General features: G+C 45.6%; 2 protein-coding genes across 5 annotated transcripts in view; one reads left to right on the forward strand and one right to left on the reverse strand.

Annotated features, from left to right (window-relative positions):
* The window catches only part of IRAK2 (interleukin 1 receptor associated kinase 2), a 31,017-nt gene extending 19,223 nt beyond the window's left edge, over positions 1-11,794 (forward strand). The window contains exons 7-13 of one of the 4 annotated variants that reach the window (XM_035106563.2): positions 990-1,104; positions 3,540-3,649; positions 4,961-5,156; positions 6,181-6,243; positions 7,049-7,252; positions 8,386-8,893; positions 9,876-11,794. In XM_035106563.2, the coding sequence (XP_034962454.2) occupies positions 990-1,104; positions 3,540-3,649; positions 4,961-5,156; positions 6,181-6,243; positions 7,049-7,252; positions 8,386-8,893; positions 9,876-9,988 (1,309 nt within the window). In that variant the 3' untranslated portion in view covers positions 9,989-11,794. Of the gene's footprint in view, positions 1-989; positions 1,105-3,539; positions 3,650-4,960; positions 5,157-6,180; positions 6,244-7,048; positions 7,253-8,385; positions 8,902-9,875 lie in introns of all 4 variants that reach the window. The other 3 variants (XM_035106564.2, XM_035106565.2, XM_035106566.2) reach the window with 3 other exon arrangements.
* On the reverse strand, positions 11,793-16,735 carry LOC132591702 (uncharacterized protein K02A2.6-like). Its single transcript, XM_060271381.1, has one exon. The coding sequence runs from the start codon at positions 16,245-16,247 to the stop codon at positions 12,177-12,179; it is 4,071 nt and encodes a 1,356-aa protein (XP_060127364.1). The 5' UTR covers positions 16,248-16,735; the 3' UTR covers positions 11,793-12,176.
* Positions 16,736-17,327: the final 592 nt, after the last annotated feature.

Genomic DNA, 17,327 nt, shown 5'->3' on the forward strand with positions numbered 1-17,327 from the left:
GAATCCCTGGTCGAAAGCATGAGGCCCTTCTCCGACTCACCTAGATTGTCCCTGTAATTCAGGGTACACGAACTGATGCACACCCTTAACAAATGCACTAAGATGCAACAGTTTATTTATTTACTGTATTTGATTCCATTTATGAATCACTTCCCATGAAATATCTCCAAGTGATCTCACAGTAAAAATGTTAACAATAAAAACCGTTTTTAAAATCCCATATCTATCTGTCTGTCTGTCTGCCTCCTCGCACACACTTCGTATGTAAAAACAATTTCGGATTCAATACAGATACCAGCTCTTAGTAACTATAAGAAATAATTTTGTGGTCCTCCTGTAGCATGCAGTAGAAAAGTAGGTATGTGTGTTTGTATGCACAATTTGATGGATCTCTCCACTATGGTCTGTATGTAAAAATAAGCCCCCGTGTTGCCTAAAACACTTCAGTTCAGTTTTAACATAGCGGTGAAGTTGTAATGTAAATATAAGCATGTCAGAAGGGTCGTTGACACACACACATATTTTTAGACTTTGAAAGTCATTTCAGTAGTTGGAGCAGAAGCCCTTGACCGGTTAGTTTACTTCATGTGCAGGGCAGGAAGCAGTGGTGATGAATTGAGGTGGGGGAGTGCATGAGCCATGAGCCTGAGGCATATTTCCGTTCTAATCTCACATGGCAGTGTGTAGAGCGAGGGAAACATCTGAAACATCCAAGACTTAGTACTCTCTACTGACCGAAAGGATTGCATACCGAACTGTGAAGATCAGGGCTGGCATAACCCATTTTGCCGCCTGAGGCAGAACAGGAAATCTACCCCCATCACTTACCTCCACTGTTGCAGCATGCCTCTGAATGACAGTTGCTGAGAATCGCAGGTTCAGAGTGCTGTTTTGCTCAGGTCCAGCAGGGCCCTTCTTATGTTCTTAAGTAGGTGTCTTAAATTCTGGTACATTACGTTTTCTCACATATCTGTCCAAATACCCTTTAGGAGTTGCCATCTTAACATTCTGCGGCTGTTAGGCTTTACTGTAGAAAGTGGATTTCAGTGCCTGATATACCCTTACATGCCTAATGGATCGTTGATGGACAGACTGCACTGTCAGGTAAGCAACCAGTTTGCTGTTGCATGCTGTGTCACAGTTCTACAAAAATACTGTGTTAAAAGTTGACACTCTCTAATGTACTATACCAGGATTAGCCAACAGGGTGCCCTCCAGATGTTGCTGCACAACAACTCCCATGATCCCCGGCAGCTGGTCTTGCTGACTGGGGCTGAAAGGAGTTGTGGTCCACAGCAACTGGAGGAGCACCATATGGCTATCCTTGGACGATGCTAATGTTGCCCTGGCTGCACAGATGAGAGGAAAGGCACTTTGGCCACAGTCACGGGCCACTCTCACCATTTTACAAACAGCTGCTCGGGGAGCCTGCTTCCCTGTTCCTTTTAGAAAGAAAGCAGCTGCAGTGGCCAGTCAGTTGCCAATCACTGTAGCTGTAGAGATGAAGGCAAGAACAAGAACACCGTGGCACCAGCTGCTAGCCAAAGGAGGTTGGACCTTCTCCTTTTCAGCAATAAAATAAATAAATAAATAAATAAATATTTATACCCCGCCCATCTGGCTACATTTCCCCAGCCACTCTAGGCAGCTCCCAACAGAATATTAAAAACACAATAAAACATCAAACATTAAAAACTTCCCTAAACAGGGCTGCCTTCAGATGTCTTCTAAAAGTCAGTTGTTTATTTCCTTGACATCTGATGGGAGGGCATTCCACAGGGCGGGCACCACTACCAAGAAGGCCCTCTGCCTGCTTCCTGTAACCAAACTTCTCACACCATAAAGCCCTGGGTGCTGGACCTCAGTATCCGGGCTGAGCGATGGGGGTGGAGACGCTCCTTCAGGTATACTGGGCTGAGGCCATTTGGGGCTTTAAAGGTCAGCACCAACACTTTGAATTGTGCTCAGAAATGTACTGGGAGCCAATGTAGGTCTTTGTTTTTAGGACTTTAAATTAAGTCTCCTTTAAATGTAATTATATGTGTGTATATATATATATTGCTCATGGACGCGGGTGGCGCTGTGGGTTAAACCACGGAGCCTAGGGCTTGACGATCAGAAGGTCGGCGGTTCGAATCCCCGCGACGGGGTGAGCTCCCGTTGCTTGGTCCCTGCTCCTGCCAACCTAGCAGTTCGAAAGCACATCAAAGTGCAAGTAGATAAATAGGGAAGGTAAGTGGCGTTTCCATGTGCTGCTCTGGTTTGCCAGAAGCGGCTTAGTCATGCTGGCCGCATGACCTGGAAGCTGTATGCTGGCTCCCTCGGCCAATAACGCAAGATGAGCACCGCAACCCCAGAGTCGGTCACAACTGGACCTAATGGTCAGGGGTCCCTTTACCTTATTTATATTGCTCAGAACTTTTGAGATGGCGTGGGACTATTGAATCAATGAATATTAAGCCAAGTAGCCATGCTGACCCACATTCTTTTTGTAACACATTGTCTGCATGCATACCATACATTTAAAGCACATTCTCTCTCCCCCCCACCAAAGCATCCTGGGAACTGTAGTTTGTTAAGGGTTCCAGGAATTATAATTTGCTGAGGGAGTAAACTGCAGTTCCCAGGATTCATTTGTCTGTGTAGCTGTGTGCTTTAAGTGTCTGGTTTGTACACAGCTCCGGTCATTGGTCCATCTAGCTCAGTGCTGTCCACATGGACTGGCAGCAGCTGTCCAGGGTTTCAGGCAGGGGACATTCCCAGCCCTACCTAGAGATGTTGGGGGTTGAACTTGGGACCTTCAGCGTGTAAAGGAGACGCTCTGCCGCTGGACTACGGGCCCTTTCCCAAAGGTAATTGGCCTGTGAGTAATTGGTGTAGGGGCAGAAAGAAGTTCAAACATTTGCCTGCGTCAGGTATTGAAAAGGTTACACTTACTTTTATGTAGGGAAAATATATACTGCCACAAGGTGAGTCAGGTCAGGATTTGTCTGTCAGCTTCTGCTTGTGGTTTAAGAAACTAAATAAGTGTATGACTAGTTCTTTGGACTTGTGATTTGTGAAGAGTAGCAGCCTCCACCTGAGCCAACATTTTTTGAAAACTGGGGGTGGGTGAGGTTAAAAAAGCAGGGTGTAGCATGGAATCTACTGATTAAAGGGGGGATATACCATAAGGACTGGCCAGTCCTAGGATGTGCTCAGCATAGTTCTCTTGATGCCCAGTTACGGAATCTGTGCAGTATTGGAGTTCAAAATCTGTTCTGCTCAGATAATCAATCCAAAAGTAACAGCAGCGTAATGACTTTTATTAGGTATTGTACTGCTGTTACCTTTGGACTTATTCCCCTAATGAACCAACAACCAGACAAATCCATGCCTGTATTTTAAAATACAGTCCTGCAAATTGTTTGATTCCTGCATTGAACCAGCATGAGATTTAATTGTCCACCTATCAGAAAATTTGGGCCAGCAGAGAGCTTGATTACTTCTACAGAGGAAGGTACATTGATGGTCACACAATCTCTACCCTTCTGTTGCAGGGCGGTTCTGAACCATTAACATGGGAAATACGCATCAAAATTTCTTTGGGACTTGTTCAAGCTGTTCGGCACTTGCATCACTTAGGAATTATTCATGGGAATGTGAAAAGGTGGGGAGCTGACTTTAAAACACCGTTCTCTTCTTTATGCCATCAATTTATATATAAGCTGGTGAACATTTTCAATTAGTTAAAGATTTTGTTGCAAGACAAGAATAGAAATTGGTTCCATTTCAGTTCATTGTTGGTTTTTGTATAGCAAAGCATACATAATTGCAGACTATTTGTGCAATGATGGACAATGCCTACAGCGTCTCTTGCTTTGTACTACAGTTATAATTCGGCTGTATTGAAGAGCAATAAGCTTGAAATGTGTTTGTGATAGGATTAGATATCTTTGCGCACTTACTGGAACTTTCTGTGTTCTACTTCTTTGAAATACTGCTTTCTTTTGCTAGGACTGGAAATCAGAATTAGAACAGATTTAACATCAAGTAGTGTACTTATTGCAAATGAAAACTACATGTTTCCCTCATTTGGCTGGCTGAGGGAGCGTTTGGCATTGCAGAATCTGCAGGCAGCGTGGAAGTGGGAGGAATCCTTTGTCACTGGCTGATTATCCTTTGCTGGTTTTAGACCATTTCCATCCCAGTCAAAAGTAAGCCCAGGGAGCAATGACTATAGGACACTTACAGGGAAGAATCAGTGGATGCCAGAAGAGTAACATTCATTTCTTCTAGCCACCAATTATTGCTACAAATGTTCAACTAGATTCACATTTTCTTAGGATCCAGGTTTTGCAAAATGCACCGTTTGGGGTGATATATTATTTGCCCTACAATTCACAGGAAAATAGGTATAAATAAAATACTGCAGTTCAGTAAGACTGATACCATTTCTGCCTTAGTATACCTTTGCAGTATTAGCACTTTGTCAGGACACTCTTATTAATTAAAGGGGTACTTAAATTAGTTTGCATTATCCCAAGCTACATTTTCACTTTCAGATGTGAATGACTACTTACTTCCTGTAGCTCAGTAGTCTTCAGAACTGAGACCCATATTTTTTTATTAAGTTTCATTTATATGTTTTAATCAAGGCAAATATTGCATTACACTTCGATTTTCTTTTCTTTTATAAACTTTATTGAAACTTTAGAAAATAATTGCCAAACACAGCCTTCCAAGACAAATATATGTATAGATGTTAAGTCTTATGGATGCCATATTGGTGACTGTATGCAAGACAGAGACCCATATTTCATCCAAGCATGCCACTGGGGGGTGGGAGGCATTTCTTTATTGTCTTACTAGATATTTGTCATGCTATTTCTGTATTCCAACATAGGTATTGCTGTGGCACTAGTTGAAAGCCAATGTTGTCACTGATGTTTTACTTGTACTTCTTATCTTGCTTGCACAGTTCCAATGTCTTATTGGATGAAAACTTTGCACCACAACTTGGACATTCTGGTCTCAGGTTGCAGCCTGCAGAGAAAAAATCAGAGCGCTCTGTGATGAAAACCAAAGTCTTGCAAGCTTCTCTCACTTACTTCCCGGAGGATTTTGTCAGGCATGGGCAGCTAACAGAAAAAGTGGACATATTTGGTTGTGGAATAGTAAGTTGCCCACCTGTTGTGTGCAATGCTATACAGTATATGATCCTCTCATCAGGAGTTTGGGAAGTTTCATGGAAGCAAATTTCATATATTGCTTTCTCCAAATGGGTTAGCTGCATATTGTCAATTTATTTTAAAATCAGACTCTGGGTCTGGAGAATTATAGGTCATAGATCAGTGATATGACACACTCCTTGCAGGCAAAAAGCCAGATTCTATTCTAGACATCTCTAGTGATTTATTTTTTTTTTTTGCTAATGGGGCTGGTAAAGAGCTCTGCCTGAGATCTAGGATGGAAGCTGTGAGTCAGAGTAGATAATGCTGAGCTAAACTAATTCAAACACTTACACTGAGTGGTGTAACCAACACCAGTGGTTTGCAACCTTTTTGGTATGGCAGCCCATACCAAAGTCCAAATTTAATTTATATAGTACTGTAACCCATTGATTCATTATTGCATGAATTCTAGACCTTAGGCCTCAGCAGTCATCAGTTGCATGCATTTTAAATGCACGTTAACCAATGTTATGACTATAACTTGAGACATCCAATAGGAAAGTGTTCTTAGCAACTATGAGCACAGGTATTTGGGGCCTGAGTCATGTGAACACCTTCAATTGGTGTGAATGGTTGTGAAAACAGACTAAAAGTGCTGGAGGCAATCCTTGGTGAGGTCAGGAAAAGGGCTAAGTAAGAATTGCCAATGTTTCAGAGGCAGGGTTTCAGTGTTCTTAGTGGCTCCGACTGTCAGAAGAATACATTAGGCAATATTAAACATCCACCTGCACATTGGCATCCTTTATCCACAGATTTTAAATTCTCTGAACAATGAATTTATTTGTTTACTTCAGTTCAGAAGCTGTGCAATATACACATCCCTGAATATAGTAATTGCACTACTTGTAATGACTGTTTGCTTAATGGACATCTCGTTTGAACGCAGAGAATGAATACTGATATTCCTTTGATCTTAAGGAATAATCCATTCTAAAAAGTATGTAATTATAAAAACAATGTTTTCAAGGTTTTAGCAGAGATACTGACTGGCATGAAGGCAATGGATGAAGGAAGGCATCCTTTTTACCTGGTAAGTTAAGTGTGTGTGTGTGTGTGTGTTTTGGTGCTTGAAGCAGGATCATTCCCGATAGAAGATCTTCAACCTGGTCCAAAGAATACAATCCTTATGCCAAAATATGTTTTCCTATGCAGATCAGTTCTGCAGCATATGCCAGAATGATCTTCTCTACTTTTTTTAAAATTATTATTTATTTAATTTATATACTGCCCTATACCCAGAGGTCTCAGGGTGGTTTCACAGAACAAAATCAAAATATAAAACCACAAAATATATAATCAAAATAAAAACAACGTGTCCGACTCTTCGTGACCCCATGGACCATAGCACGCCAGGCACTCCTGTCTTGCACTGCCTCCCGCAGTTTGGTCAAACTCATGTTTGTAGCTTCGAGAACACTGTCCATAGCACACATTGAATCATAGCACACATTAATCGGGTTTTCTGCAGATTGATATTTGCTGCCTCTGATTCAGTGCTAAAGAGTTGGTTTTCCCCAGGCAAGGGATGGGGCAAACAGAAAACTTATTGGACCTGTGCTTTCTAGGCACAGGGCAGTCGAAAGTGTGGACAAACCCTTAGAGAGCAAGCCTATGTTGCTAGAACTAATCCATAGTAGTTTTTCAGTTCTCATGACCTTGCCATTTATTTTTTTGTATGACCTGCCTTAATTATATGAAAATTAAATATGAATACTATCCTCTGCTTCATAGTATAATATTGATGCAGTCATCTGAATGAGCCAGCCAGCTTAATACTGTTCTTGTACAAAAAGGGGCTGGCACATTGCATTTCTCCTTCTCATTTTATTCCATAGAAAGACGTCTTCCTTGATGAAATCCAGGTGGCAAAGGAACTATCCAGTTCTAAGGAGGAGAAAACCTTTGAAAGACTTGCTGCCACAGAAATATGTCACAAATATCAAGACAAGCATGCAGGTCACTTACCAGAAATGACTGCTGTTTGGTTGGCCACTGCTTCCTGTGTTTGCCTGCGGAAAAAGAAAGTTAACATGGCAGAGGTACGTGTACTTCTCTTTCCACTTCCTGCTACAACAGCAAAGCTTTGCCCTGCATTCTTATAGCTTTGCAGCTGAGTAATGCAGGTCTGTGTCTCTGCTGTTGTCCTGCATCTGGCTATTATTTGGGGTGGGGGAGCTACTTTGTGCAAAATCAGCACACAGAACAGATTCTTGATTTATTGGATGCCACGAGTACTGTACACACCCTGGTCTTAGCTGCAAAGAGTGACAGGAAGATATATATCCCCAGACTTTAGGGACATTTGTTTGTTTATACCCTGCTTCTTAATGAAAAGATTCACGAGACGGCTTATAGAATAATGAAAATATCTGTTGCAATAAAGCCACGAAACACGACAACAGATAAAACACTAAAGATTTATTTGATCTGAAGGGAAACCAGTCTGCAAACACAGACCTTTTCTTCACTTTTTATGCATTTACCACAGTAAGCACCATGGTGCTACACAAACAGTGACTTAGATCATTGTAGAGAAGGTGGATGTAAGATTGTGCCTGTTTTTTTCCACATGGTGGGCAGACCATACATCTATAAAGGATTGAGGCCAACAGATGTAGGGCAGGGGGCAACCATCCCCCACAGCAATAGATATAGGCTGTCTTGCTGGTGACTAGGTGACAGCATAACACTCCAGACTCGTTGCTAGAATGCCAGCCCTCATAATATGTCTATAAACCATATCCCTCTTCATTAATGGGGTGGGTGTAGGGATGAGGGATCACACATGGAGCGGGTTGAGATCGCAACCCCTTGGCCTGACTTCTTACCTGCTGCTCCTACACCTCTGATCTTTATGAGTTTGTCTGGACATCTGCAAAGGGTCACCTACACACATGCAGTTGGAGGCATTTTACACAACTGGGGCTCCTGTGTGTTGGTGGGCATCCCTTACTATACAGTGGATGTACGCTGGAGATGAGGCCAGAAAGACATGCAGTGTCATGGATGGAGCCAGCAGGCAAAGTCCCACCCCTTTCATTTTCTTGCTTTCCCTCCCTGTTTACTAAAGTGTGTGTGTCCCTACAGCAAATATTGAAAGAAGCAGTTGCTTTCTTTTCATGAGGAAAATCTGAATGAGCTGTTTTAACGTTGCTGTTAAAAAAAAAACCAGGTGCATGAAATAATTGAAATGGCAGATCATCAAATACAGTGTCAGAAAATGCCCGAGTGGAGCAGATACCGTGGACTCTCCATGAATACTCCAGAAGAAAACGATGAGCCAGCCAGCCCCCTTCATTTTGGTTTCTCAAATGAAGTGAATCCTGGGTCTTTGAACTGTGGAGATTTGCTGCCACCTTCGATGAACACCATGTCTCCTGAAACATACTCTGGGCAGATATTACGGGTCCCTTGTGAGTCAGATGAATCAAGTAACTTTTCGTGGGACCCTAAAGATGCTGCTACTGCCGCCGCCTGCCAGCCACCAAGCAACAACTCTCAATACCTAGAAAATATTTCCCCCACAAAGCCTCTGGGAAAGGATTCAGAATATAGCAGTGTCTTCTCAACAAAAAATATGGACTCTAATAAGGAGCAACTAGAAACAACTGCTTCTTTAAATAAAACGACTCCATCAAATACAAATACGGAAAGCTCTGGTGCTGCCTGTTCTTCACAAGGTAACAAGGTAACTTTTAAATATTCTTTGAGGAAAATTAGGAGCCATTTATGAAGTATATAGTAACAGAAATACAAATATTATTTCATCAGTTTGCATGACAATATGATACCTGCCCTGCCCTGAAAACCTCACAGTCTAAAATTGGCCACAGGGCAGACAAGAGCAGGTGAGAGAAGTGGATGAACGGGGGAGGAATATGTGGCTGTTTCAGATGCTATTGCTTATGTTTAGTTACAGTATTTCATTAAGGCTTGGGAACTAGAAAGATGTGTCAATGGCTTTATGGAAAAAGTGGGCCTATAGGAGGGATTTGAAAGAGTAAGAGAAGTGGTATCATGCAAGGGTTCTATGATAGTTCCAAGCACATGGAGCAGCAAGTTCTATTAAAACAAAAGTAGGCAACTTCAGAATTATACTGTGACCTGGACTGTCAGAGCTAAATTATGTGACATGTAATTAACACCATTTTGGTATCATTTAGAATGTGCTGATGGGTTTCATGTTGTCATCATACTTCACTTATTCTGCAATAGTTTTGATTTTGTAGCAGCCCTCAGTTTTTTTTAAAAAAACCCACAAATCAACTCTTGGGGGGGGGGAATGGATTCCGTAGCAGTAGTCTCTCCTGCTGTATAACATGAAATCCCTAGGACAGATCATCCAGGGATTGGGCAATGGCGTCATGAGTATGCCAATGACATCCAGATTTATCTCTCCTTTACATTAAACCCAAGAGGCGAGGGTCTGAAAAAGTGCCTGGAATTAGTAATGGACAAGAGGCTGTAAACAATAGCTGGAGGGCCACAGGTTAGCTCCTCCTAAGTATAAGCAACTTTTCAGCAATTCCTTCATGTTAACTTAAAGAAAATCAACATTCTATAGTTTATTCAAAACAACTTTTACCTCAGTAATTAGTAAGTGATTGTATACATTATTTGTAATGCCACGATATTACATTGCTTGTTTGCGCTTTCTTTCAGCAGGGGTGAAAGAAATAAGAATCAACGATAAAAAGAAGAAAATGATGGAACGGTTTTTACTGTATGAAGAAAATAAGATAAATACTTGTGAACTCTTTGAAGATTTGATGTAACTAAATCATCATCCATGCAGTTTGCAGATTAAACTTTATTGGAAGTAGAAACAAAAGCACAATGCATTTTTTGAAGTTACATTGGGTACCTATACAAGATATGGATAGGATGGGGAGAGCATCAACTTGAGGCGATTAGTGTCAAGATTATATTCACAGCTCTGACATGGCAAGAGAATTCTTCTTTACAATATGAAGACTCAAGTTACTTGCTTAAGGAAATGCTATGGTCAGAATGCAATTCGTATTTAGATTAATTTTATTTATTCATTTCTTACATGTATATCCAATTACTCAAGACAGCACACATGCTTCTTCCCCTACCTTTTATCATCACATCTCTGCAAGTTAGGTTACATTGAGGGATGGTGACTGGCCCAAAGTCACCTCAGTGAACTTCATAGACAAGGAGGTTTGAACATAGGTTACCCTAGTCTGATGCAATATATACAGAACTGATGTGCTTTGCATCCAAGCAGACAAAACTGGTCAGAGTTCTGATTGCTCTAAATTTAAAATGCATCTATAGCAGCTAAAATAATATACGTTTTGCAGGACTGTCTGGTTTGTACATTTCTTAGAAATATAATTCAGAATACAGTAACTCACAGTAGCAATGCAGTTCCACTGAGTTCAATAGGACATAATACCAGGTACATTAATATTGTAGCCCAAATTTGGCAAAATCCTGCGAACGAGACATATTTCAATACTAAGCAGTTCTAAATTAAGCAGTTCTAAATCCAAGATTACTCTAGCTGACAGACTTGGTACTTCTGTTTAATGTAGCAACAAGCTTTTGCTTCTTCTGCAAAACTGCATTATTTACCTCCTAATGGTAGGTGGTTGAAAGGAATGGGTGTATAGACAATATAAATGCTGTATTGGTGATTTGGGGGTTTAAGTTTGCTAGTAAGCTAATGGTATTATTATAAAACTATTTATTCACTGACAGTGTTGACCTTTTGAAGCTATTAATGAATATATTGGAAATATTTTGTAGCATATTTTGTATTTTTTGCATTTTCAGAACTTTGATATTTTTTTAAAAAAACTAAGTTTTGAAGCATATTTGCATTCATCATGTTCTATCCTTTTTGGCATTAATAATTTTACTTGCTGGATCTTTTGGGCGAGGCAGAGGCAAGTCTTGCAGTGCAATCTTAATGGCACTTATTTTTCAGTACACAAGTCTTAAGTTCAGTGCGGCTTACTTCTAAGTAAATTTGTATAAGCTTGTGGTCTGAAGCATCCAAAGAGAAGACAGAAATAGATTATTATGCTGTTCTATGGCTTTATTGAATAGCTATACTGTATATCCCCAACCCTTTAAGCTCCATAACTCATCATTGTAATATATCTTTTCAGGTTCATTGCTCCAAATGCTTGAAGCTCATTATACATTTGAAATAAATTATTGAGAAAGGCCGTTTTTGTGAATGTGGTCCTTTTAATGGTTTAAGCGGTGTTATGTCTCCATATAAATTCTTTCTCTAGTTATATGTGTCACTGTTTATGGTACTGAACATAAATTTGTTGTTTATAATAGCCTGCTCTTACATCTATATTGTAGCTGAGGCTACAATACTTTGGCCACCTCATGAGAAGAGAAGACTCCCTGGAAAAGACCCTGATGTTGGGAAAGATGGAGGGCACAAGGAGAAGGGGACGACAGAGGACAAGATGGCTGGACAGTGTTCTTGAAGCTATGAACATGAGTTTGACCAAACTGCGGGAGGCAGAAGAAGACAGGAGTGCCTGGCGTGCTCTGGTCCATGGGGTCACGAAGAGTCGGACACGACTGAAATGTACTCGGAGTCGAGAGTGAATTTCATGCTCTTTATTCAGCTCATAGTCATCAAGGAGAAGAGGAGAAGAAGAATGGCTCTTTTCCCAAAACCATCTGCTTATATACATTATTTACACAATGGGCCTTGCGTGATTGGCTACTTCAGGGCTACACCTGTGGGCCAATTATATTGTGGATTGACTTCTGCCTGCAGCCTGATTGGCTGCTCCTACAGGCCAATCAGGTAGCAGATTCACTTCTGCCAGCCGCCTGATTGGCTGCTCCAGCAGGCCAATCAGGTTGCGGATTCACTTCCACCTGGAGTTGGATTGGGTAGCTCCCGCTGATTCTGAATCCTATTGTTCTAGGATTCAGCTCAGTACACAACACCCCTCCCCTCTAAGTTCCAGTCCTGCCCGGGAAGTTGCATTCGTAGTCCCCAAGGTCTGCTGGCCGCCTCCGTGTGCGTTGTGGCCTGGGGTGTTCCTTGGTCAGGGGTTCTGGTTCTGGCTCGTGTTCCGAGGCTGCTGGCTGTGCCGGGGCTGTCTGGTCTGGCGCCACTGAACCACTAGGTTGTGGCTCTGGTTCCGGTGTCCTTCCAGCCTCGGGGCGCCCCTCTGTGCCTACTGCTTCTGCTTCCCCTGTCCACCCCTCTCGCTCTACAGGCCTCACTGCCCTGCTGTCCCCTTGGGACCCCTCTGTCCCGCTCTCCTCCCGGGTTCCTCCTGGGAATCGTCGCCGTAGCTGGTCGCAGTGGCGGCGCCAACATTGCCCCCCTTCCGTTAGTACCTCGTACGACACGGGACCGGTCACCTTGGTGACTGTGGCGGGTACCCATGCTGGGCCTGCCCCAAAATTCTTTGCGTACACTGCGTCCTGGGCCACAAATGTCCGGGGGTTCCTGCCTTTCCCCACCACTACCTCATCCTGAGCTCTGTCGGGGTGAAGTCGGTCCAGTCTAGTTGCAAGGCGCCGGCCCATTAGTAGTTCAGCTGGGCTCCGGCCCGTCGTTGTGCTTGGGGTGCTGTGCTGTGCTAGAAGAAATGCGGCAAGGCGGTATTCCCAGTCCCCTTGTGTCATGCGGCGGAGGCTGTCCTTGGTGGTCCGCACCATGCGCTCCGCTTGGCCATTGGTGGCAGGGTGGAATGGTGCTGAGCGGATGTGGCGGATGGCGTTCTGCGCTGTGAAGATCTGGAACTCCTCTGACGTGAATGCGGTTCCATTGTCCGAGACGAGGGTGTCAGGGAGCCCGTGGGTTGCAAAAAGCTTACGTAGTACCCGGATGGCTGCCGCCGTAGAAGTGGACGGTACCAGTGCGACCTCCAGCCATTTGGTGTAGGAATCCACCACTATGAAGAATGTTTTTCCCTGGAAGGGGCCAGCGAAGTCCACGTGCAAGCGTGACCATGGATGTCGGGCGGACTCCCAGGGCTGGACTGGGGCCCTTGGGGGATCCGGGCGGGATTCTTGGCAGGTCTGGCAGTGTTGGACCCAGGCCTCTATCTCTCTGTCAATCCCCGGCCACCACACATAACTCCTGGCAAGGGCCTTCATCCTCACTACCCCTGGGTGTGTCTCGTGTAGGGCTGTGAGGACCCTTTTGCGGAGGGGCTGGGGAACAACAACCCTGCTTCCCCATAACAGGCACCCCTTGTGGGCCGACAGTTCATGTTTGCGGTTTGTGTAGCCAGCGAATTCTGGCCCGGGGCTGCTGCTGGGCCATCCTCGCCACACCCAGTCCAGGACCCGGGAGATGACCCTATCTTTTGTGGAATGGTGCGCAACTTCTTGTGCCTGAATGGGTCGGTCGGGAAGCAGCTCCAGGGTCATAACCTCTTGCGCAGGCGCTGGGTCGGGGCCTGTTTCTGGTAGTGGTAGCCTGCTGAGGGCGTCTGCGTGGCCCATCGCCTTCCCAGGGCGGTGGATTAGTGCATACTGGTAGCCGGCAAGGAAAATTGACCACCTGAGGACACGTGGAGACAACACTTGGGGGGTCTGCTTCTCGGGGGCAAACAGGCCAAGCAACGGCTTGTGGTCAGTCACTATGGTAAAGGGCCGGCCGTACAAGAAATCATGGAATTTTTTTACGCCCTTCACGATTGCCAGACCCTCCTTGTCAATCTGTGAGTAGTTTCGTTCGGCTGCAGCAAGCGTCTGGGAGAAGTATGCCACCGGCACCTCTCTTCCATCCGGGAGTTGGTGTCCCAGGACAGCGCCGATGCCATAGGGAGAGGCGTCGCATGCCAGCACCACTGGCAGCCTCTCGTCGAAGTGTGCCAAGACCGAGTTCGAGACGAGCAAGTCCTTGACTGCCTGGAATGCGGCCCTTTGTCGCTGGCCCCACACCCAAGGGGCCCTTTTATCTAGGAGTCTGTGTAGGGGCTCCGCTACCGCTGCCTTATGGGGAAGGAAGGCATGGTAAAAGTTCAATAGTCCCAAGAATGACTGAAGTTCGGGCTTGCTCTTGGGCGCTGGGGCCTCACAAATGGCCCGTACCTTGTCACCGGTTGGATGGACCCCTTCTGCGTCCACCTTAAATCCCAGAAAGTCCACCTGCGGCACTCCCAGTAAACACTTTTCCCGCTTCACCTTGAGGCCCGCCGTCTGGAAACGGTGCAGGACGGAGCGGAGGCGGTCCTCAAATTCCTCTGGTGTGGGCCCGGCGATCAGTACATCATCGAAGAAGGGGGTGACGCCAGGAATCCCTTTAAGGAGAGAGTCCATTAGATTCTGGAATATGCCTGGTGCCACGCTAACGCCAAATTGCAGCCGCTTTACTCTGAATGCCCCTCTGTGCGTCACAATCGTCTGAGCCTCTGCTGTGGCTTCGTCCACAGGCAACTGTTGATACGCTTGGGCCAAGTCCAGTTTGCCAAAGATTTTTGACCCAGCCAGGGTGGCGAGGACATGGCTGACCACTGGCACTGGGTATGCATGGGCCGTGAGAGCCTTGTTTATGGTGCATTTGTAGTCTGCACAGATGCGGACCGAACCGTTAGGCTTGACGGGTGTGACAATTGGAGTTTCCCAGGGGGCGTTGGGCACCGGCTCCAGCACTCCTTGCTCCACGAGCCGGTCCAATTCCTCGTCTATGCGGGGTTTCAGGGTGAACGGGACCCGGCGGGCCTTGTGCCTGATGGGTCGTACAGCGGGGTCTAGCTGTAGGGCAATGGGGGGTCCTGTATATCGTCCCAATGCCCCATCGAAAACCCCTGGAAACTCTTTGCATATGGCGTCCACGTCCACTTGTAAGCTAGTGCGGTTCACCCCGGTAACGGCTAGCCCCAGAGGTCCAAACCATGCCAGTCCCAGTAAGCTAACGTAGGGGCCCTTAACTACCAGCAAGTCCAATTGTTGCTTTCGCCCTCGATATTGCACCCTGAAGGTCCCCACCCCCATTGTAGGGACCTTACGTTTCTGGAAGTCCCGGAGGGTGAATGGGGCCGGCCTTAGTTTGGGACCCCCATTAGGGCACAGTTCCCTTAATGTTCGGGCCGAGATTATGGATAGAGTTGAACCCGTGTCCAGCTCCATGCGGCATGGGGCTCCCTCTATCTGTACCTCTATATAAATTTTCTCTGTGCTGGGATGGGGCAACTGGAATACCTGGTAGTCCGTGATCTCCGTCGAGTTGCCTTGGTGCATGGTGCCGTGTGACCTGGGGCTCCTGGGTCGGTCATCTGATGCTTGTCGACGGGTGAGTCGAGCCCGACACACCCGGGCGATGTGTCCCAATTTTCGGCACTGCCTGCACTCTGCGTTGCGGAAACGACAGGTCCTCCTCTCGTGGTTCTCCCCGCAGCTTGCACAGTTCCCTCCTTCTCGTCGAGGCTGCTGTGGTGTGTGTGCTGCTTGAGTGCGCCGCTGTACTCGGTGTACTTCCTCCCTGTCAGATTCGGATTCGTCGGTGAGGTCTTCGTGGTAGACCCTCGGTTGGGATGGCGGGGCCGGTCGTGCCTCTTGCGTTGACCTCTCGGCGGCTTCGGTTGCCAGGGCTTCCTCCAGAGCAATCTGGAACGTGAGGTCTTTTTTTGCGTAGAGGCGTCGTTGCAACATCTCGTTCCTCAGGCCACCGACGAGGCGGTCACGAAGCATGTTCTCCAACTCTGAGAAGTTGCATAGCCGGGCGGCTTGGCGGAGGGAGGTCACAAACCCAGTTATGGTTTCCCCCGGGGCTTGCCGCTTTGCGTAGAAGGCATTTCGGCAAGCTACCACCGAGGGCTGTGGTGAGAAGTGCTCCTTCAGCCGTTCCATTATTGTTTTGTAAGAGACGGTAGCGACATCTCTAGGTGCAAGGAGAGCCCGGGCGATTTCAAACGTCTCCTCTCCACAGACGCTGAAGAATGTCGCCCTCTTCATGGCATCGTTGGTGACTTCTTTCGCTTGCAGGAGGAAGTTGAAACGGGCGGCGTACCCTTCCCAGTCTCCTGATGCTGGTTTGAATGGCGAGAAGCTGCTGTCGGTTGCCATTCTGGGTTCCTTGGGTCCTGGAGCTGAAGCCTGGATGCACGGTGCGATGCAGCGGTGCAGCAGGTGGCGGTGCTGCGGTGCAGTGCGTGGTGGCGGTCAGCTCAGCAGGATCCCACCTTCGTCGCCAGTGAAATGTACTCGGAGTCGAGAGTGAATTTCATGCTCTTTATTCAGCTCATAGTCATCAAGGAGAAGAGGAGAAGAAGAATGGCTCTTTTCCCAAAACCATCTGCTTATATACATTATTTACACAATGGGCCTTGCGTGATTGGCTACTTCAGGGCTACACCTGTGGGCCAATTATATTGTGGATTGACTTCTGCCTGCAGCCTGATTGGCTGCTCCTACAGGCCAATCAGGTAGCAGATTCACTTCTGCCAGCCGCCTGATTGGCTGCTCCAGCAGGCCAATCAGGTTGCGGATTCACTTCCACCTGGAGTTGGATTGGGTAGCTCCCGCTGATTCTGAATCCTATTGTTCTAGGATTCAGCTCAGTACATAACAACGACTAAACAACAACAACAACATCTATCAGGACCCCTAGCGGGTTGCAGCACACAATCCCATAAAGTACAATACAGTACACAGTAAAATTCAACAATAACATTTCAAAAACCATCTTCACAACATTTCAAGCGGTTAAAAAGGTCAAAATTCCACAATGCTGAGAAGTCAAGTGTGGGTCATATACATAGCTGCCAAGTTTTCCCTTTTCTCGCGAGGAAGCCTATTCAGCATAAGGGAAAATCCCTTTAAAAAAGGGATAACTTGGCAGCTATGCATATATAGCTATCTCCCCAAAGTCTAAAGGAATAATAATATAAAAAAAACCAATAAGGGGATTGAATTTCAGTAGCCTAAGTAGTTGCTCACTTAGGGCCTCACTATGGAAAAGTGCCTTGTATGTTTATACTCTACAGGGCCCTAGCAAGTTCAATGATCTATGTGTCTCTGTAGATGGGGTTGCTTGGATCCCAATTGTTTGCTCTCAGCACGTGACTAAGGCCCCAGTGATCATCTCGTTACATAGAAATATCTGAATACCACAACCGGCCACAATTCCCCACGGAATTGGGCGTT

This window comes from Zootoca vivipara, chromosome 2, assembly GCF_963506605.1.
Source record: "Zootoca vivipara chromosome 2, rZooViv1.1, whole genome shotgun sequence".
In the NCBI taxonomy this organism is placed as follows: Eukaryota; Metazoa; Chordata; class Lepidosauria; order Squamata; family Lacertidae; genus Zootoca; species Zootoca vivipara.